General features: G+C 39.4%; 2 protein-coding genes across 5 annotated transcripts in view; both read left to right on the plus strand.

Annotated features, from left to right (window-relative positions):
- LOC128706616 (WASH complex subunit 2) overlaps positions 1-11,560 on the plus strand; it is a 99,327-nt gene extending 87,767 nt beyond the window's left edge. For all 4 annotated transcript variants that reach the window (XM_070092851.1, XM_070092864.1, XM_070092857.1 and 1 more), the window contains one exon: positions 9,513-11,560. In XM_070092851.1, coding sequence (XP_069948952.1) covers positions 9,513-9,640 — 128 coding nt within the window. In that variant the 3' untranslated portion in view covers positions 9,641-11,560. The remainder of the gene's footprint in view (positions 1-9,512) is intronic.
- A 10,283-nt stretch (positions 11,561-21,843) lies between these two features.
- The window catches only part of LOC128706617 (sodium-independent sulfate anion transporter), an 83,261-nt gene continuing 83,085 nt past the window's right edge, over positions 21,844-22,019 (plus strand). The window contains exon 1 of the mRNA XM_070092878.1: positions 21,844-22,019. This exon is cut by the window's right edge and continues 362 nt beyond it. The gene's annotated coding sequence lies outside the window, so the exon portion shown is untranslated.

Here is a 22,019-nt window from a genome sequence, read left to right on the forward strand (position 1 = left end):
ATTTTTTTTTTTTTTTTTTTTTTTATTATTATCACACTGGCCGATTCCCACCAAGGCAGGGTGGCCCAAAAAAGAAAAACTTTCACCATCATTCACTCCATCACTGTCTTGTAGTGTAAAGCACCCTTCTGGCAGGACAGTGATGGAGTGAATGATGGTGAAAGTTTTTCTTTTTCGGGCCACCCTGCCTTGGTGGGAATCGGCCAGTGTGATAATAAAAAAAAAAAAATAGATAAATTGTGACAGATAAATAAGCCGTAGAGTTGATATTAGGGTTATTTTGTCATGCCTCCCGAGAGCAGGAATTCAGCTGGAACGAATTAATTGCATTTCAATTAATTTAAATGAGGAAAATTGACCCAACATATGAACAAATCAGGATACGAACAAGTCCACGGAACGGATTAAATTTGTAACCCGAGGTTCCACTGTACTTGCAATATCTGCCACATTGCTCCCCTATCCACTCTATCATATGCCTTTTCTAAATCCATAAATGCAATGAAAACTTCCCTACCTTTATCTAAATACTGTTCACATATATGCTTCAATGTAAACACTTGATCTACACATCCCCTACCCACTCTAAAGCCTCCTTGCTCATCTGCAATCCTACTCTCTGTCTTATCTCTAATTCTTTCAATTATAACCCTACCGTACACTTTTCCTGGTATACTCAGTAAACTTATTCCCTTATAATTTTTACAATCTCTTTTGTCCCCTTCTCTCTATATAAAGGAATTATACATGCTCTCTGCCAATCCCTAGGTACCTTCCCCTCTTTCATACATTTATTAACCCTTAAACTGTCCATACATAGATCTACGTTTGCACTCGTAGCGCTCCAAACGTAGATCAACATTTTATTTTTCATTCCTTCAAATTTGGCACAATAAGCTTGAGTCTCCTAGACATAAAAGAATGGGTCTGTGCACTCAGTGTGCACACTATTAAAAAAATCTGGGAGCACTTAATACCTTGTGGGAGCACCAGTTGAACTGAGCGCCAGCTAGAGCAGATAGTGTGGCAAACACCAGGGATTCACTGATGTCATGTTGCATTAACACTCTCATTTTAAGAGGAAAGTAAAAATAGGTTAGATAAATACACGAGTGAGTGTGGGTGGGTGTGAGTTGGACCTGACTAGCTTGTGCTACTAGGTCTGATGTCATGCTTCTTCCTTCAATGGATGTGACCTGACTAGGTAGGTCATTGGTCTCAGCCGGGGGGGGGGGTGACATGTACTTGCCTTGCATGGGCCAGTAGGCCTGCGGCAGTGTTCCTTCTTTCAAATTCAAATTCAAATTCAATTCAAAGTTTATTCTCTATAAGGATTACAATGTTGAGTTTACAGAATTTGGTTATTGTGTGGTTTACATGTAGTAAAATAATAATTACAGAGTGTACCACTAGAACACCTAGCATGGCTAGGAATTTCGGGCAGACTTAGTTTAATTCTTAATTTTAAAATATTACAAATTATGAGGTAAGTTGGTATTATGGCTGAGTGACTAAATACTAGTTTGTGAGTTTAGCAATGTGAATGCTTTTGTTTTGGCATAGTACATAGTTTCAGTATTGGAGTATCACAGGCCAACTTATGACTAGTTTGGATTCATTATTTTAAGATTGAGATTAATATTTCTGTTTATGGTCAAATGGGTGAGTGAGTGTAAGTGTGAGCCACCAGGTGGTATTCGTGTTGTTAGTTGACGGGGTGTATCAGGGAGATAAGATGTTTTCTAATGGTAGTTTTGAAGGTGATGAATGTGTCTGCAGTTCTAGAGTTTTCAGGTAGGGTGCTCCAGATTTTAGGGCCTTTGACATACATTGAATTTTTGTAAAGGTTTAGTCGGACACGGGGAATGTCATAGAGATGTTTGTGTCTGGTGTTATGCCTGTGGGTTCTGTCACAACTATCAAGAAAGCATTTTAGGTCAAGGTTAATATTGGAATTTAAGGTCCTGTAGATGTAGATTGCACAGTAGTAAGTGTGGATGTACTGAACAGGGAGTAAGTTTAGGTCTATGAAGAGAGTGGGGGTGTGTGTTGCCAGGGATGGGATTTAGTGATTATTCTTACTGCGGCTTTTTGTTGGGTTATCATTGGCTTTAGGTGTGTTGCTGCAGTTGATCCCCAAGCACAAATAGCATAGGTGAGGTATGGATAAATAAGTGAGTGGTATAGTGTGAGAAGGGCATTTTGCGGCACGTAGTATCGTATCTTGGAGAGGATCCTAACCGTTTTGGATACTTTTTTGGTTATGTGTTGGATATGGGTGCTGAAATTCAGGTTGTTGTCAAGGTATAGGCCTAGGAATTTGCCCTCATTATGTCTGGTAATTAGAGTGTTGTCGATCTTAATGTTAATTTGCGCAACTCCTGCTCTGCTACCAAACATAATATAGTAGGTTTTGTCAGTGTTAAGTGTAAGTTTATTGGCTGTCATCCAAGTCGATATTTTGATCAGCTCCTCGTTAACAATGGTGCTGAGGGTGGCAAGATTAGGGTGAGAGATGACATAAGTCGTGTCGTCAGCAAAGAGAATGGGTTTCAGGTGTTGGGATACATTTGGAAGATCATTGATGTATATGAGGAAGAGCAGGGGACCAAGGACACTTCCCTGTGGAACTCCAGTATCAAGTGGCCATGTTGTTGATGCTGTGTCTTTAATGGTGACATACTGATACCTATTAGTAAGGTAAGATTTGAAATATGCAAGCGCATGGCCTCTTATACCGTAGTGGTCAAGTTTGTGGTTGTACAATAATGGTGGAACATGAGACAGGTTCCCTGAGTTATTTTTAAGTGACTTTATAATCTCGGTGACTTCCGTGGGCTCAGTAGGTGCAAGATAGAAGGAATTTGGGAAATTCCCATCTAGGTAGTCCCCGGCATGGGCATTGGTACGTGGGATTTTATTGGCAAGATTAGATCCTATGGTTGAGAAGAAGTCGTTTATCTTGTTAGCTGTATCAGTGGGATGCAGTGGTGTTTCATTAGGTTTAGTTAGGGCAATATTCTTGTTTTTTTTTCAGTTTGTGGGTCCCTAGAATCTGAGAGAGTGTTTTCCAGGTCTTTTTTATATCTCCTCTTGTGTCTGTGAATCTACTGGAGTAGTATAGTTGTTTGGCTTTCTTTATTACTTTGGTGAGAACTGATGAATAGTGTTTAAGAATATCTTTGTGTATTAAGCCCTGTCTATATTGCTTTTCATATTGGTGTTTCTTATCAATGGATTTCAGAATGGTGCAGGTTAGCTATGGGCAACCAAGCCGTTTGTTTGTGATCTGTTTCGTTTTTATAGGACAATGTTTGTTGTATAGTCTAAGTAATTTGTTAAGAAAAATGTCAGTCCGGTCATCAATACCATTGGCCTTGGAGAATTCTGTAGGCCAGTCAACAGTCTCTAGGTCAGCTGTGAACTTCCTTATTGAGGCCTCGTCATGGAGTCTAAATGAGACTTTGTTGTATTCAAGTGGTGGTTTACTAATGTTTGTCACGAGGAAGGTTGGGTAGTGGTCTGTAGTGCTATCTGTGATTATCCCTGATTTAAGGGGGGCTAGTATATTGGTCCATATATGGTCTATTATGGTTGCACTTGTCTCAGTGAGCCTGGTTGGTTTAGTTATTGTTGGTATGAGAAGTGTGTTGTTCATATTGTTGATGAAATCAGTTACAGGCTGATCATCTAGTAAGCCAAAGTTGATGTTGAAGTCTCCAGCTAAGAGAAGGTGGTGCTTATTCATTTGTCTGTTTGTTATTAGTTCCTTTAATTTCTCACTGAAATTTGGGATGTTTGTGTGGGGTATCCGGTAAATGGCACCGATTGTTATAGGTGTCTTAAGGTTTTTTACAGTAAAATTAGCAAAAATGTATTCCCCATATTCATCACTAAAGCAAGTGGTGCTAATACAAGATAATTGGTTAGAGTAATAGATTGCAATACCACCCCCAACTTGGTATGGTCTCCAGTTGTGAATTGCTGTGTATCCTGGTAGAGGGTAGATATCTATTGTGTCCTGCTTAAGCCAGGTCTCAGTAAGAATAATGCAGGAGAAGGGTGTCTTTAGTGATTCAAGGAGTGCCAGGAGGTCATCATAGTGTTTGCTTAAGGACCTGATGTTGTAGTTAAGTACTGATAGACTTTTAGCATTGTTTAGGATAGTGCTGGCTTGTGATGCTGTGTAATAAAGGCAGTTACTTTCCAATAGGTTTTGATTGGGTGTCAGATTATGGAGGTTTAGACCAGGGTCAACGTGATCAATCATCTTCTAGGCTTAAATTATGGTTATTTATATCCTGAGTTGTGGGTTGAGTTCTAGTACTGATATCTGTAGTGGTGGGAAGTTTGGACAAGTATATAGCTAGAGTATTTTGGGCATATAGAGTATAGTCACTAATACACATAATGAAGTTGATGTTGTCTATGTGTTGTGCTGGAATGAGCTAAAGTGCAACTAAGTATAAACTAATAATATAAAGATACAAATTAAAAATAGCACAAGATTCTCACTTGAAATTGCACTAAGGTCTAATATAATGAATTTGGTATTTTCTATGTATTGAGCTAGAATGAGCTATAGTAGACATGACTCATGAAATCGTTTTGAGACTCTCTGACCGCGGGTTCAATCCCGGCCAGGTATGGTTTGTTTGCAATCGTGTCATTACGATTTTGTGAGTCATGTTGACGGCAGTGAGGGGACTTGAGCTAGAGTTCGTCACGGCCACGCTAGCTGGAGATTCGTCTGTAAAAACTTGCATTTGTGGTCACAGTGGTGTCTGTGCTAACCTTCCTATAGTGTAGAAATATACCTAGTTGGACGAATCTTATTGTGGCTAGCTGGTCTAGTGGCTAACGTGACGGTCTGGAGTTTTGAGACTCTCTGACCGCGGGTTCAATCCCGGCCAGGTATGGTTTGTTTGCAATCGTGTCATTACGATTTTGTGAGTCATGTTGACGGCAGTGAGGGGACTTGAGCTAGAGTTCGTCACGGCCACGCTAGCTGGAGATTCGTCTGTAAAAACTTGCATTTGTGGTCACAGTGGTGTCTGTGCTAACCTTCCTATAGTGTAGAAATATACCTAGTTGGACGAATCTTATTGTGGCTAGCTGGTCTAGTGGCTAACGCGACAGTCTGGAGTTTTGAGACTCTCTGACCGTGGGTTCAATCCCGGCCGGGGTATGGTTTGTTTGCAATCGTGTCATTACGATTTCGTGAGTCATGTTGACGGCAGTGAGGGGACTTGAGCTAGAGTTCGTCACGGCCACGCTAGCTGGAGATTCGTCTGTAAAAACTTGCATTTGTGGTCACAGTGGTGTCTGTGCTAACCTTCCTATAGTGTAGAAATATACCTAGTTGGACGAATCTTATTGTGGCTAGCTGGTCTAGTGGCTAACGCGACAGTTTTGAGACTCTCTGACCACAGGTTCAATCCCGGCCGGGGTATGGTTTGGTGAGCTATAGTAGGCCTGGTCACAGACAGGGCCGCGGGGGCGTTGACCCCCGGAACTCTCTCCAGGTAATAGTACAACTAGGTTTAATCTAATATAAAAATACAAATTAAAAATAGCACCAGACTCTCACTAGTAATTGCACTGTGGTCTAATATAATGAATTTGTTCTTATGTATTCAGCAGGTTGGCCGGCTGGCTTGCTTTGGCTGTCTCTGGCTGTTTCTCTGTCTATCTATATCTCTATCTATCTATATATCTGTCTATCTATATCTCTGTCTCACATGTACACATAAGTACAGTTATTATATATAGTGTAAATTACCTAGGATAATCCAAAAATTCCAGGCAAAGATAGACAGACAGATAGAGAGACAGACAGAAACATGTTTGTGTGTATCAGTGACAACAAATAAAGTCAGGGTTCCCCGAGCACCCATTTATCAAATGTCACCGAGCTGATAACAGATGTCATAACACGATTCTTCAAGGAGTGTGATATACATATACTCCAGGCAGACAGAAAGACAGATAAGCAGAGACAGACAGACAGGCAGATTGACAGAGACAGATAGACAGGCAGACAGATAGACAGACAGACAGGCAGATAGACAGACAGATAGACAGATAAATAGACAGAGAGACAAGACATGTTTGTGTGTAACAGTAATAACAAATACAGCAAGGGTTAGCTGGAGCAGTAGGTATTTATCATCTGTCACTAGGCTGTCAACAGTATAGGGATGCCTTTCATAACAAATGCTTCATGGTATACACAAGGGTATCTAAAACATTGCTGCGACCTATAAATACTTCATATATATTTTTAGACAATAGCAGGTGTAAATGTTCACCTGTCAATGTGATTGTGACTATTTGAGCACTATTTCAGTACCTAATATTAGTGTCAGAACAAAGATTGGCTATGAAATTACAAGAACTGTTATAAATTGTAATTATCAGAACATAAGAAGTCTTTTCTTTCTTTCAACACACCGGCCGTATATCCCACCGAGGCGGGGTGGCCCAAAAGGAAAAACGAAAGTTTCTCCTTTTACATTTAGCAATATATACAGGAGAAGGGGTTACTAGCCCCTTGCTCCTGGCATTTTAGTCACCTCTTACAACACGCATGGCTTACGGAGGAAGAATTCTGTTCCACTTCCCCGTGGAGGTAAGAGGAAATAAACAAGAACAAGAACTAGTAAGAAAATAGAAGAAAACCCAGAGGGGTGTGTGTATATATATGCTTGTACATGTATGTGTAGTGTGACCTAAGTGTAAGTAGAAGTAGCAAGATGTACCTGAAATCTTGCATGTTTATGAGACAGAAAAAAAGACACCAGCAATCCTACCATCATGTAAAACAATTACAGGTTTCCGTTTTACACTCACTTGGCAGGACGGTAGTACCTCCCTGGGTGGTTGCTGTCTACCAACCTACTACCTAGGAACATAAGAAATGTATAAATTAAAATAAAAGCGAGAAAAAAAGGTATATCGGCAACACTTCTGCAAGCTGCAGGAGTCGATGTTGCTGACAGGTGAGCATCCAGAGCCAACTTCACGGTCTTATATCTCGGTAATACTTACCCTAAATTTTTTTTTATCCTATACCATGTAGAAAAATGTGCTCTTCATTTTAAAAGAAAAAACTATTTTTTTATTTTTCAAAATATTCGGAGCACCACGCGAGTGAACGTAGATCTACGCTTGGACAGTTTAAGGGTTAAACAAAAATACCAACCACTCCAACACTATATCCCCCCTGCTTTAAACATTTCTGTCATGACCCCATCAATTCCAGCTGCTTTACCCGCTTTCATTCTACGTAATGCCTCACGTACCTCCCCCACACTCACATTCTGCTCTTCTTCACTCCTAAAAGATGGTATACCTCCCTGACCAGCGTATGAAATTACCGCCTCCCTTTCTTCATCAACATTTAAAAGTTCCTCAAAATATTCCCGCCATCTACCCAATACCTCCAGCTCCCCATTGACTAATTCCCCTACTCTGTTTTTAACTGACAAATTCATTCCTTCCCTAGGCTTTCTTAACTTGTTTATCTCCATAATTTTTTCCTTATTTTCATCAAAATTTCTTGACAGTGCCTCTCCCACTCTATCATCTGCTCTCCTTTTGCACTCTCTCACCACTCTCTTCACCTTTCTTTTCCTCTCCATATACTCTGCTCTTCTTATAACACTTCTGCTTTGTAAAAACCTCTCATAAGCAAACTTTTTCTCTTTTATCACACCCTTTACTTCATCATTCCACCAATCACTCCTCTTTCCCCTGCACTCACCCCCCTATAGCCACAAACTTCTGCCCCACATTCTAATTCTGCATTTTTAAAACTATTCCAACCCTCTTCAACCCCCCCACTACTCATACTTGCACTAGCCCATCTTTCTGCCAATAGTTGCTCATATCTCACCCGAACTTCTTCTTCCCTTAGTTTATACACTTTCACCTCCCTCTTACTTGTTGTTGCAATTTTCCTTTTGTCCCATCTACCTCTTACTCTAACTGTAGCTACAACTAAATAATGATTTGATATATCAGTTGCCCCTCTATAAACATGTACATCCTGGAGCCTACCCATCAACCTTTTATCCACCAATATATAATCTAATAAACTACTTTCATTACGTGCTATATCATACCTTACATATTTATTTATCCACTTTTTCATAAAATATGTATTACTTATTACCAAACCTCTTTCTACACATAGCTCAATTAAAGGCTCCCCATTTTCATTTATGCCTGGCACCCCAAATTTACCCACTACTCCCTCCACAACATTTTTACTCATTTTAGCATTGAAATCCCCAACCAAAAGTACTCTCACACTTGGTTCAAAACTCTGCACACACTCACTCAACATTTCCCAAAATCTCTCTCTCTCCTCTACACTTCTGTCTTCTCTAGGTACATAAATGCTTACTATAACCCACTTTTCACATCCAACCCTTATTTTACACCTCAAAATCCTTGAATTTATACATTTATACGTATTCCCTCTTTTCCTGCCGTAACCTATCCTTCAACATTATTGCTACTCCTTTAGCTTTAACTCTATTTGAAACCCCCTGACCTAATCCCATTTATTTCTCTCCACTGAAACTCTCCCACCCCCATCAGCTTTGTTTCACTTAAAGCCAGGTCATCCAGCTTCTTCTCATTCATAACATCCACAATCATCTCTTTCTTATCATTCGCACAACATCCACACACATTCAAACATCCCACTTTGACGGTTTTCTTCTTTTTCTTTTTAGTAAGCTATACAGGAAAAGGGGTTCCTAGTCCATTGTTCCCAGTATAGTTGACTTTTACAACACGCATGACTTACGACGGAAAGATTCTTATTTCACTTCCCCATGGATATAAAAGGAACAGCAATAAGAACAAGAATTATTAAGATAAAATCAAAGAAAACTCAGATGAGTGTGTATACATAAACGTGCACATGTATGTGTAGTGTGACCTAAGTGTAAGTAGAAGTAGTAAGGTGTACCTGAAATCTTGCATGTTTATGAGACAGAAAAGAGACACCAGCAATCCTGCCATCATGTAAAACAAATACAGGCTTCCTTTTTACACTCGCTTGGTAGGACGGTAGTACCTCCCTGGGTGGTTGCTGTCTACCAACCTACTACAGTACCTATAAAAAAAAATGCCAACAAATCTTCCTAAATCTTCCACTAATTTCGAACACACTGGCTGTCTCCTGCCCAGATAGGCCTACCCTTTCAAAAAAAAAAAAATTGCATCATTCATACAACTGTCTTACATAAACATTAATTCAAATTCAAAATTGTAGTTTAGCAGTAATAATATTAGAAAATGAAGTCACAAATATGTATTTTAGACAAATTTAAAATTAGAATTAGATCATTTAGAAAGCTTTCTGAAGCACTTAACTACATTAGAACAATAACAGTAGTTAAATATATTTAAAATAAAACATTTCTCCGACTTGTAAAAAAAATGCGTCAAAATTTATGAAATTCTTCAAAATCTTCAAATTCAAAATGAATTTCCAGGCGGAACAGTCATCCGGGCGAAGGCGACGACAGGGCGAGTGGATAAGTTGACAACAGAGCGAGCTGAGGGTTGCTTACGCCACACAGACGGTCCGTTTGATGATCCGCTGCTCTCCAACCTTGAGTGATGCTGTGGAGATGATGATGCTGCTAGCAAGGTGCTAGTAGCCCCTGCTAGTGTGTAGCATGGTGCTAGTAGCCCCTGCTAGTGTGTAGCATGGTGCTAGTAGCCCCTGCTAGTGTGTAGCAAGGTGCTAGCAGCCCCTGCTAGTGTGTAGCAAGGTGCTAGTAGCCCCTGCTAGTGTATAACAAGGTGCTAGTAGCCCCTGCTAGTATGTAGCAAGGTGCTAGTAACCCCTGCTAGTGTATAGCAAGGTGCTAGTAGCCCCTGCTAGTGTGTAGTAAAGTGCTAGTAGTCCCTGCTAGTATGTAGCAAGGTGCTAGTAGCCCCTGCTAGTGTAGCAAGGTGCTAGTAGCCCCTGCTAGTATAACAAGGTGCTAGTAGCCCTGCTAGTATGTAGCAAGGTGCTAGTAACCCCTGCTAGTGTATAGCAAGGTGCTAGTAGCCCCTACTAGTGTGTAGCAAAGTGCTGGTAGCCCATGCTAGTGTGTAGCAAGGTGCTAGTAGCCTCTGCTAGTGTGTAGCAAGGTGCTAGTCCATGCTAGTGTGTAGTATGGTGGTAGTAGCCCCTGCTAGTGTTTAGCAAGGTCTTAGTAGCCTCTGCTAGTGTGTAGCAAGGTGCTAGTAGCCTCTGCTAGTGTGTAGCAAGGTGCTAGTAGCCCATGCTAGTATCTAGCAAGGTGCTAGTAGCCCATGCTAGTGTCTAGCAAGGTGCTACTAGCCCCTTCTACTGTGTAACAAGGTGCTAGTAGCCCCTTCTACCCTTTAAACCAACACTAGCATCAACTGCTCACTAAATATAATGGAAAATAGCCTCTCAGGGCTACTTTCCAACCAGTGGATCAACTAGTTGGAATTTTCAAGGGTTGACCTAAGGCTGTTTTTTGGTTAGCGGAAAATTGAATGATTTGTGATTGTTGTAAAATGATTTGTAAGTTAATATTGATGGTGGGTTCTGTTAGATGGTTGTCTTATAAAGCTCCTCTATATACAGTCAATTCTCTTATAAAGTTCCAATCTTATATATTCAGTGTATAAAGGAGGTTTATAAGAGAGCTTACTGTATATAGAGGAACTTTATAAGACAACTGACTGTATATGGGACAGCTTTATAGGAGCGTTCACTGTACACAGGAAGTCGTCAACTTACACATTGTGGACCTTCTGAATTGTGTATAATATTATTTATTTTATTATCACACTGGCCGATTCCCACCAAGGCAGGGTGGCCACCAAGGCAGGGTGGCCCACCAAGGCAGGGTGGCCCGAAAAAGAAAAACTTTCACCATCATTCACTCCATCACTGTCTTGCCAGAAGGGTGCTTTACACTACAGTTTTTAAACTGCAACATTAACACCCCTCCTTCAGAGTGCAGGCACTGTACTTCCCATCTCCAGGACTCAAGTCCGGCCTGCCGGTTTCCCTGAACCCCTTCATAAATGTTACTTTGCTCACACTCCAACAGCACGTCAAGTATTAAAAACCATTTGTGTATAATAATGATATAATAATGATATTATAGACAATAATGATGTAATGCACAATGTTTGTAAGTCGAGGACTTACTGTAACAAATTAATAAAAATTAGTAGTCCCAGCAAACACTTCAGGGATCCCTGTATTCATTGGGGTTTCCCTAATATTTTATATACACAGATCACTATTCAAGGGATAAATACTAAGCAATCCTTGTCGCTGATTATCTTGTACGGTAAGTCCAGGACTTACTGTATACAGTAGCCAATCCTTGATTATTATTATTATTATTATTATTATAATGTTACAGTTGTCTTTAAAAATTTAATACAAAATTGTGATAATAAAAATGTACAGAAATGTAATATAAATGTTTGTTATATAATAAAAATATTTTGATACCTGTGGTAATTTGTTAAGTGATTTGTGCAGTAATAAATTGTGGAATTATCTGGTGTTTTATTTTGCTTAGTTGTGGTCTGTTATGATTTATTGTTTGTGGTTTATTTATGGTATATTATGGTTTAAATGTGGTTTATGGTTTTGTTTTATTGGTTTATTTTTTATTCTGGTTTTGTTTTATGGTTTAAGTATGGTTTTGCATCATTAGTCCTTGGCACAAAGCTGGTTACTTCCCATAGCTCTGGCAATGTATGACTCCTGTGGGTTTAGTGCTTTCCCTGGTTTATTAGATTTCAAACCTTAAACCCAAACCCATCAACTGGTCCATAAGCCCGTAGGGAGTTGGATCTGTGCTCCAGTTCCCTGAATTACGCCTGAATATCTTCCACCCCCTTCCCTACAGGCACTGTATAATCCTATGGGTTTAGTGCTCCCCCATGATTATAAATGGTCCATGTGGAAAATACTGTATATATTTTTCAGAAATACGGTAATTTATAGGATAATAGATGCCCTATATTGTATTTTTAAAAGAAGTATGTTATCGAAAAAAAGGAGAGATTCGCCATCTTGGTTTTGAATTTTGTACAAACGTTGGTGTAATGGGAAGAATTTTTCGTGCTCTAGAGGTTAAAATTGTGTTGACACCTCTCAAATAGGAGGCGAAATTGGTGGATGTGCATTCCTGCATAACTTGAGATATCAGACGACTGGACAAGACAGCTCCAGGAACCTCAGATAAGCTCTCTAGATTTGTGTGTAATTCTGGCCAGCATTATTTTCATAGATTTAGTTAGAGCGAGGTTTTCTGAGTATGATACACATTAATCTCCAGTCAAATTGGTGAGTGATATTAAGATATATTTTCCTTCTGTTATGTAATTGTGTATATATATATATATATATATATAACCATTTATTATTTTTAATATACAGTCCACAAATTTATATGTTTACCAATATTCCTGGTGTATGTATATTTCATTTAATTAATAGGTCCAGAGCAACTTGTGGTTATGACAGTGGTAGGTATCGAAGGGGGACATTTTTTGCGACCTAGGTGTCCCAAATTCCTACTTGTCTATGTAACATTGATAAATAATAATTATCTTTGTTATCATTTACTGTTATGTACATAATTAGTTACATTCAGATAAATGCAATTTTCCACATTTAATTTGCCCGTTGGTCCTTCTTGAACCGGAGGTAATTAGTGAAGTCATTAATTAGTTAATTACTTAATAATTATATGTGAAATAACAGAAGGAGGTGGATGTTAAGTTCACAAATTTACTTAATGTGTAGTGGATTATAATTATTATAATATTAATTTGGATAAGTCAAGTGTGGCTAAAGATTATATTAATGTGTATAAGTGTATGTGTAATTGATAAGCCAAGTGTAGCTTATTAATGTGTACAAAATTAATTTGCTATGCCAAATTCTGGCAAGGATTTATTAATTTGTATAATAATTTTGATAAGCCAAGTCTGGCTAAAGGTTTGTATTAATGTACATTTGAAGTTTATATTATTTTCTTGCATGTAATTGCTAAGCTCAAGTAGCTAGGATTTATTCAAAGGTAAGTTGTAATATTTACCTTTATGAAGTGCATAATTTAGTACATAATCAGTGTTATTAATTAAGTTGAATTTAATACATTGCATCATGGCTGAAATTGAGGAAATTAATGTAGAAGACAAACATATGGAATATAGAGCAAAAAAAGCATCACTGCAAGCTAGAAAAGGTCATGTAACAAAAGCATACAATAAATGTTTGGAATTAATGAATCAAGAAACTGTGAATACTGATGATTTAAAATTGTATTTAGATGATTTAGGTAATAGATATGATACATACAAATTATATTACAACAAATATGAAGGAGATCTGTTAGTAAACTGTGTAGATGAGACTGAAGTAGATCTCATAATTAATCAGTATTATGAATTAGAGGAAAAGATTCTTTCTTGTAAAAGTCAGGCCTTGAATAAATTAAAATGTGTAAACCAGGCAGTTAATCAGTCTGCTCCAACAAATAATATGTCTTTGCCAAAACTCCCAGAACTATGTTTACCTGTATTTAATCCTGGTGAAAATTGGGAGGAATTTTGGTCAATTTTTAAAGCAGCTGTGCATGACAGGAGTGACCTAGCCTGTGTAACTAAATTATTTTACCTCAAAGGACAGGTAAGAGGAGATGCTCACATACTCATACAAGCCTTTCCCAATGTAGATGACTCTTACAAGGAAGCAGTTGACTTGTTGAAGGTCACTTATGGTAATATAGAACAAAGTAGGTTGGATCTAGTGAATATGATTGTTAATTTAAAATCTCAAGATCACACTTACAAAGGTTTACAGCAGTTTAGAGTTAAACTGGAGAGCACTCTCAAAACTTTAAGTAATAAATATAATCTGAAGGAATCAGACTGGTTATTGAGTGCCATTGTACAGAATAAATTAAGCTGTAAAACACTTGAATGGCTCTCGAATAAATATCACAGAGGTTATTTTGGTCTGGAGGAAATAAGACTAGGTCTACAAGAATTAATTGTGCAGTTGCAGACCAGCCAACTAACTCATTTTAAAGATGCAACACATAATAACTCTGAAGTATCTGTCAAGTTTCACAAAGGGAAAAATTATCCCAATGTTAATAATCAAAATTCATTTCCTAAAAATAGTTGCATAGGTGCATATCAAGTAGCAGGAATCAGAAATAATGATTCTCCACAAGGTAAGAAGAATAAGTACCCTCCTAAGAGTAGCCCAGTTAATAAGAAACCAGTCAAAGAAAAGAGAGATTGTCTTTTCTGCAAGGGTACTCATTTTTCTAAGAATTGCAATGCATACAATTCGTGGAATGATAAAGTTGAAAGATTGGAGGAACTTGGCAGATGTATCAGGTGTTTGAGTAATCACAATGTAAAGGATTGTCATGCCAAATTAAACTTCTGTTATCAATGTCACAAAGGAAGACACCATATAGTCATGTGTAAGGGTCTATATGATAATGTTGATAATAATGATAATGTTGATAATCCTGACACAACAGTAGCTAATGTAAAAATTGCTGCTAATGTTAATAATGATGGTTTTGCTGAAGTAGCCTTACCTGTGTTACAGGTAAAAATTGATGATAAAAGGCATAAATCAAAAAATGTAAATGCATTATTGGACCAGGGATCCCAGCGTACTTTCATAAAACGTAAATGTCTTGATGGTATGAAAGTACATACGATGGGAGATCCCACAACTTTAAAATTATCTAGTTTTCTCTCGGATAAAAGGGCTCAATTGTATGACACTGTTTATGTAACTGTCAGGTTGGGCAATGAGAAAAAACGTGTTAATGCAGCAATTGTATATAGACTTCCAGACAAAATATCTACAGTAGGGCTTAGTAAAGCTACAGAAAGACTCTCACATAATGTAAATTTAGCACCTTCTGGTGTAAGTGATGATTCTGTAGGCCCAATAAATATTTTGATAGGTAGTGACTATTATGCCTCCTTTGTAAAGGGTATGGTAAAGAAATGTGGTGTCACCCTTTTGAAGACTACAGGAGGCCATGTAATGTATGGTAGGATTCCTCGTAATAATAATACATGACTAGAGGAAACTACAAATATCATAACTGTGTGTCTTACTCATGAAATCGTACCCCAGTATAATTCTTTCATAGAGGATGGTGTTGAGCCAGTGCATAAATTGTGGGAATTAGACAGCATTGGAATAAATGTAAATGAAGAAAGTCCAGACGATTCTTTTACTCAGGAGCAATACCTGAGAAATGTAAAATTTGAATCTGGACAAAACTGGGTGCGACTTCCGTGGAGACTGAACCATCCAGAATTGCCCACTAATTACAGAATGGCATACGGACAGTTAAAAGCTCAGCTCCGCGAACTGAGTAAGACACCAGAATTGTTAACTGCATATAAAGATATAATTGCTGAACAGTTAATAAATTTATAGAAGAGGTACCTCCTGAGCAAGCCAAAATTTATGGTCACTATTTGCCCCATCACGGAGTGAAGAAGGATTCTAAGACCACTCCTTTGAGGATTGTGTTTAATTGTAGTGCCAGGAGTAACAAAAATGTACCTAGTTTAAATGACTGTTTGATGACAGGTCCATCGTTGACGGAAAAATTAGGAGATATCTTATTAAATTTCAGAGTGAAGCACTATGCCTTTATGGCTGACATAAGTAAAGCTTTCCTAAGAGTGGGTTTACAAGAGGCTGACCGGGATTGCACCCGCTTCTTATGGCCTGAGAATCCTAGTGACTCACTTAGCCCTCTGAAAACCTTTCGCTTTAAGAGCGTATTATTTGGTGCTACATCCAGTCCGTTCCTACTTCAAGCGACGATAAATGCACACCTTAAACGTATGGAAAGTCCATTGAGTAAAGTAATGAGCAAACAATTTTATGTGGACAATTTCCCGGGTGTGACGTCAACTGAAGAGGAACTGTTAATGACTTATGGAGAGGCTAATAAAATAATGCAAAGTGCAAATATGTCTCTGAAGGAATGGAATAGTAATTCGTCCAAATTGAAGGACAAAATAAGTAAAGATTACCCTGATTACCCAGAGAACTTTCACGGCGCGCATAACGGAGATAAAACACCTCAATTACTGGGAGCGCTTGAGGTTTCTAAACCTGTATTCCCTGGAACGCAGGAGGGAGAGATACATGATTATATACACCTGGAAAATCCTAGAGGGACTAGTACCGAACTTGCACACGAAAATCACTCACTACGAAAGCAAAAGACTTGGCAGACGATGCACCATCCCCCCAATGAAAAGCAGGGGTGTCACTAGCACGTTAAGAGACCATACAATAAGTGTCAGGGGCCCGAGACTGTTCAACTGCCTCCCAGCACACATAAGGGGGATTACCAACAGACCCCTGGCAGTCTTCAAGCTGGCACTGGACAAGCACCTAAAGTCAGTTCCTGATCAGCCGGGCTGTGGCTCGTACGTTGGTTTGCGTGCAGCCAGCACCAACAGCCTGGTTGATCAGGCACTGATCCACCAGGAGGCCTGGTCACAGACCGGGCCGCGGGGGCGTTGACCCCCGAAACTCTCTCCAGGTAAACTCCAGGAGATGAAGTGCCAAAATGTAGTAATGTACTGAGTTTAAATTGGGATACTGAGAGAGATTTGTTAATGTTAAAACCTAATAATTACAGTATGCCCAATAAATTAACTAAGAGAGTTTTGCTTGCTGAAGTTTCCAAATGTTTTGATCCACTAGGTTTAGTGTCACCCCTTACTATAAAAGGAAAATTATTAATTCAGGAAGCATGGAAACTTAAATGTGCTTGGGATGAAATTCTACCTGAGGAATTCATTAGCAGGTGGGATGAATTAATTGGTGATAATGAGAAAATTCCAATGTTGGAGTTTCCACGCCAGGTGGCCAATCCAAATGGGAAAAATGTACTCCACATTTTTTGTGATGCTTCAAAATTGGCATATGGAGCAGTTGCTTACCTTCAATGTAATAGTGTTATTCCTCTTGTTATGTCTAAGGCTAAAGTGTCTCCAATTAAATCACGTACCTTGCCTGAGTTGGAATTAACAGCCATTTATGTAGGTGTCAAATTAGCTAATTATATAAGAAATTAGTTGCAGGAGGTAAATATTAGCGACACTGTAATTTGGTCTGATAATGAGGTATCCTTACAATGAATTCGCAGTGGAAACAGTAAAATTGTGTACGTACAAAACAGAGTCACTGAAATTAATCAGATGCAAGAGAAGTATAATAGTTTGGGTCAGCTTATGTTAACATTTAATCATATACCTAGTGAGGAGAATCCAGCTGATTTCTTGTCTCGAGGTTTACCTTATGTTAAATTTGTAAATGCTGTATCATGGTTTAAAGGACCGAGCTGGTTGGTAAATAAAGCTAATTGGCCTGTACAAAAGGCGTATATTGCTCCTGTTGAAATTACTGTGACCACCGCTCCAATAGTTTGCCCTCCCTTAGCCATTGATATAAATAGGTATTCTTCTTTACCCAAACTAATCAATGTAACTAAGTTGGTGTTTAAATTTCTAAACAAGATGAATATTTCATATAAGTTTTCAGATCCTCTTGAGTATTGGATAAAGAGGGTACAGGAAGAAATCTATGGAAATGAGATTAAATGATGATGGAAAGAAAAATTGTGAAAGGTTCCATAATAGAGAAATTGGGGCTGTATTTAGAGAACAATGTAATTAGGTGCAGAGGTAGGTTACAAAATGCTGAATTGGGTGATTATGCTAAACACCCTATCTTTCTGCCCAAAACTCATTATCTAACAAATTTGATTGTCATAAATGCCCATAAAAATGTAATGCATGGTGGGGTACAAGATACCTTAAATTGTATTAGGGAAACTTTCTGGATTCCACAAGGACGGCAAAGTGTAAAAAGGGTGATTAAATCTTGTGTAATATGTCGCCGTGTGGATGCCAGATCCTATATGTACCCAGGTCCTCCACCATTGTCAAAGGAGTAATTTGAGTCATTTAGCAACGAAATCCGGCCGGCCGCAGTGTGGAAAATACTGAATATATTTTCCGGAAATACGGTAATTTATAGGATAATAGATGCCCTATATTGTATTTTTAAAAGAAGTATGTTATCGAAAAAAAGGAGAGACTCGCCATCTTGGTTTTGAATTTTGTACAAACGTTGGTGTAATGGGAAGAATTTTTCGTGCTCTAGAGGTTAAAATTGTGTTGACACCTCTCAAATAGGAGGCGAAATTGTTGGATGTGCATTCCTGCATAACTTGAGATATCAGACGACTGGACAAGACAGCTCCAGGAACCTCAGATAAGCTCTCTAGATTTGTGTGTAATTCTGGCCAGCATTATTTTCATAGATTTAGTTAGAGTGAGGTTTTCTGAGTATGATACACATTAATCTCCAGTCAAATTGGTGAGTGATATTAAGATATATTTTCCTTCTGTTATGTAATTGTGTATATATATAACCATTTATTATTTTTAATATACAGTCCACAAATTTATATATTTACCAGTATTCCTGGTGTATGTATATTTCATTTAATTAATAGGTCCAGAGCAACTTGTGGTTATGACAGTGGTAGGTATCGAAGGGGGACATTTTTTGCGACCTAGGTGTCCCAAATTCCTACTTGTCTATGTAACATTGATAAATAATATTATCTTTGTTATCATTTACTGTTATGTACATAATTAGTTACATTCAGATAAATGCAATTTTCCACAGTCCATAAACCCAACAGCTAGACCATAAACTGAACAACTATATAAATCCAACAACTGGTCCATAAACCCAACTGAACCATAAACCCAAGAATTGGTTCATAAACCCAACAACTGGTCCATAAATCCAACAACCGAACCATCAACCCAACAACTGGACCATAACCCAACATTAAAATCTTTAATAAGGGAGTAACTGAACGGACCCTCCCCCTCAAGGTTCCTTGATGTTGGTGAGGGGCTCTTGATTTAGGGAATTGGATCTGTGCTCCAGTTCCCCGAATTAAGCCTGAATGCCTTCCACATCCCCCCCCCCAGGCGCTGTATAATCCTCTGGGTTTAGCGCTTCCCCCTTGATTATAATAATAATGAACGGACCCAAAGTTGTGTGACTCACCTTAATGCCCTACATACCCCAAAATTGGGTATTTAGGGCACTGAGTGGGTTCATAGGGTAGTTGCCCATCCCCCACCGTTAACCCCCCCCCCTCGTGGTCCAGCTAACGGGCCGTTGTTAATAAACTTGAAATAAGGTCCAGTACGGCGCCGCTTAAGTGGCCCTATGTTCCAACAATAACAACTGGAACACTGGGAGAAAGTGACAACAGAGGGAGTAACAGTAACAACGGGAGGTAACAACAGGAGAGAGTGAAGGAGTAAGTGACATCGGGAAAAACCGACAACAGGGGAGAGTGAAGGAGAGGCAGTAACAGTGGCAATAGGAGTAACAGTAACAATGGGAGATGCAGTAACAGTGATAACAGAGTAACTGACAACGGGAGAGGTAGTAACAGTGACAATAGGAGTAACAGTAACAATGGGAGAGACAGTAACAGTGATAACAGAGTAACAGTGACAACGGGAGAGGTAGTAACAGTAACAACAGGAGAGGCAGTAACAGTGATAACTGAGGGAGTAACAGTGACAACGGGAGAGGCAGAAGCAGGGGAGAGTGAAGGAGTAACAGTGATAAAATTCAAACTGTTGGTCCCAACAACAGTAAAAAACACACAAAAACAGTCAGGCACAACAGCAGTCAGCAATAGACACAACAGTCTAAAACAGATGCAACAGTTAACAGACAACAGTAAACAGTAGAGACACAACAGCATACACAAATCAACAACAAAGACACGACAGTAAGCAGCCAACAGAGACAACAACAGTCAACAGAGACAACTACAACAGTCAGCAATAAAAAACAACAGGGACAACAGTAAACAATAGACAACAATCAACAACAGACACAAGTCAGCAACAGAGACAACTGAACAACAGAGACAGTAGTAAATAATAGAGACAAAACAGTCAACAGACACAAGTCAACAACAGAGACAACAGTAAGCAGACAACAGAGCAGTCAACAATAGAGACAACAGAAACAACAGTAAACAATAAAGACAAGTCATGACACAAGTCAACAGAGACAACAGTAAACAGACAACAACAGTCAGTAACAAAGACAATAGTCAACAACAGAGATAACAGTCAACAACAGAGACAATAGTAAATAATAGAGACACAACAGTTAATAACATACACATGTCAGCAACAGAGACACAACAGTAAGCACACAAAAACAGTCAACAGAGACAACAGTAAACAATAGAGCCAAGTCAACAGAGCCACAACAGTAAACATACAACAGTCAGCAACAAAGACAACAGCAACAGTCAACAACAGAGACAAGACCAACAGTCAACAGCAGAGACAACAGTCAACAAAAGAGAACATCAGTCAGAAACAGATAACAGTCAACAGAAACAACGAAAACAGTAAAAACAGATAACAGAGACAACAATCAACAACAGACAAGTCAACAACAGAGACAATAGTCAACAGACAACAACAGAGACAAGAACAACAGTTAACAAAGAGACAAGAACAACAGTCAACAGAGACAACAACAGTCAACAGACACAACAACAGTCAACAACAGACACAGCAACAGTAAACAAGAGCCACAATAAGTCAACAACAGAGGCAACAGTCAACAGACACAATAGTCAACAACAGAGACGAGCCACAATCAACTGCAGACACAAGTGAACAACAGAGGCAGCAACAGTAACAACAACAGAGAGACTGCAGCAACAGTAACAACAGAGGCAGCAACAGTAACAACAACAGAGACTGCAGCAACAGTAACAACAGAGGCAGCAATAGTAACAACAACAGAGACTGCAGCAACAGTAACGACAGAGGCAGCAACAGTAACAACAACAGAGACTGCAGCAACAGTAACAACAGAGGCAGCAACAGTAACAACAACAGAGAGACTGCAGCAACAGTAACAACAGAGGCAGCAATAGTAACAACAACAGAGACTGCAGCAACAGTAACAACAGAGGCAGCAACAGTAACAACAACAGAGACTGCAGCAACAGTAACAACAGAGGCAGCAACAGTAACAACAACAGAGACTGCAGCAACAGTAACAACAGAGACTGCAGCAACAGTAACGACAGAGGCAGCAACAGTAACAACAACAGAGACTGCAGCAACAGTAACGACAGAGGCAGCAACAGTAACGACAGAGGCAGCAACAGTAACACGAAAATCACTCACTACGAAAGCAAAAGACTTGGCAGACGATGCAACATCCCCCCAATGAAAAGCAGGGGTGTCACTAGCACGTTAAGAGACCATACAATAAGTGTCAGGGACCCGAGACTGTTCAACTGCCTCCCAGCATACATAAGGGGGATTACCAACAGACCCCTGGCAGTCTTCAAGCTGGCACTGGACAAGCACCTAAAGTCGGTTCCTGACCAGCCGGGCTGTGGCTCGTACGTTGGTTTGCGTGCAGCCAGCAGCAACAGCCTGGTTGATCAGGCTCTGATCCACCAGGAGGCCTGGTCACAGACCGGGCCGCGGGGGCGTTGACCCCCGGAACTCTCTCCAGGTAAACAGGGAGACTGCAGCAACAGTAACAACAGAGGGGCAGCAACAGTAACAACAGAGGGGCAGCAACAGTAACAACAGAGGGGCAGCAACAGTAACAACAGAGGGGCAGCAACAGTAACAACAGAGGGGCAGCAACAGTAACAACAGAGGGGCAGCAACAGTAACAACAGAGGGGCAGCAACAGTAACAACAGAGGGGCAGCAACAGTAACAACAAAGACAGTCAACAAGAGGCAGCAACAGTAACAATAACAAAGATTGCAGCAACAGTAACAGCAGAGGCAGCAACAGTTACAACAGAGGCAGCAACAGTAACAACGACAGAGGCAGCAACAG

This window comes from Cherax quadricarinatus, chromosome 3 (genome assembly GCF_038502225.1).
Source record: "Cherax quadricarinatus isolate ZL_2023a chromosome 3, ASM3850222v1, whole genome shotgun sequence".
In the NCBI taxonomy this organism is placed as follows: Eukaryota; Metazoa; Arthropoda; class Malacostraca; order Decapoda; family Parastacidae; genus Cherax; species Cherax quadricarinatus.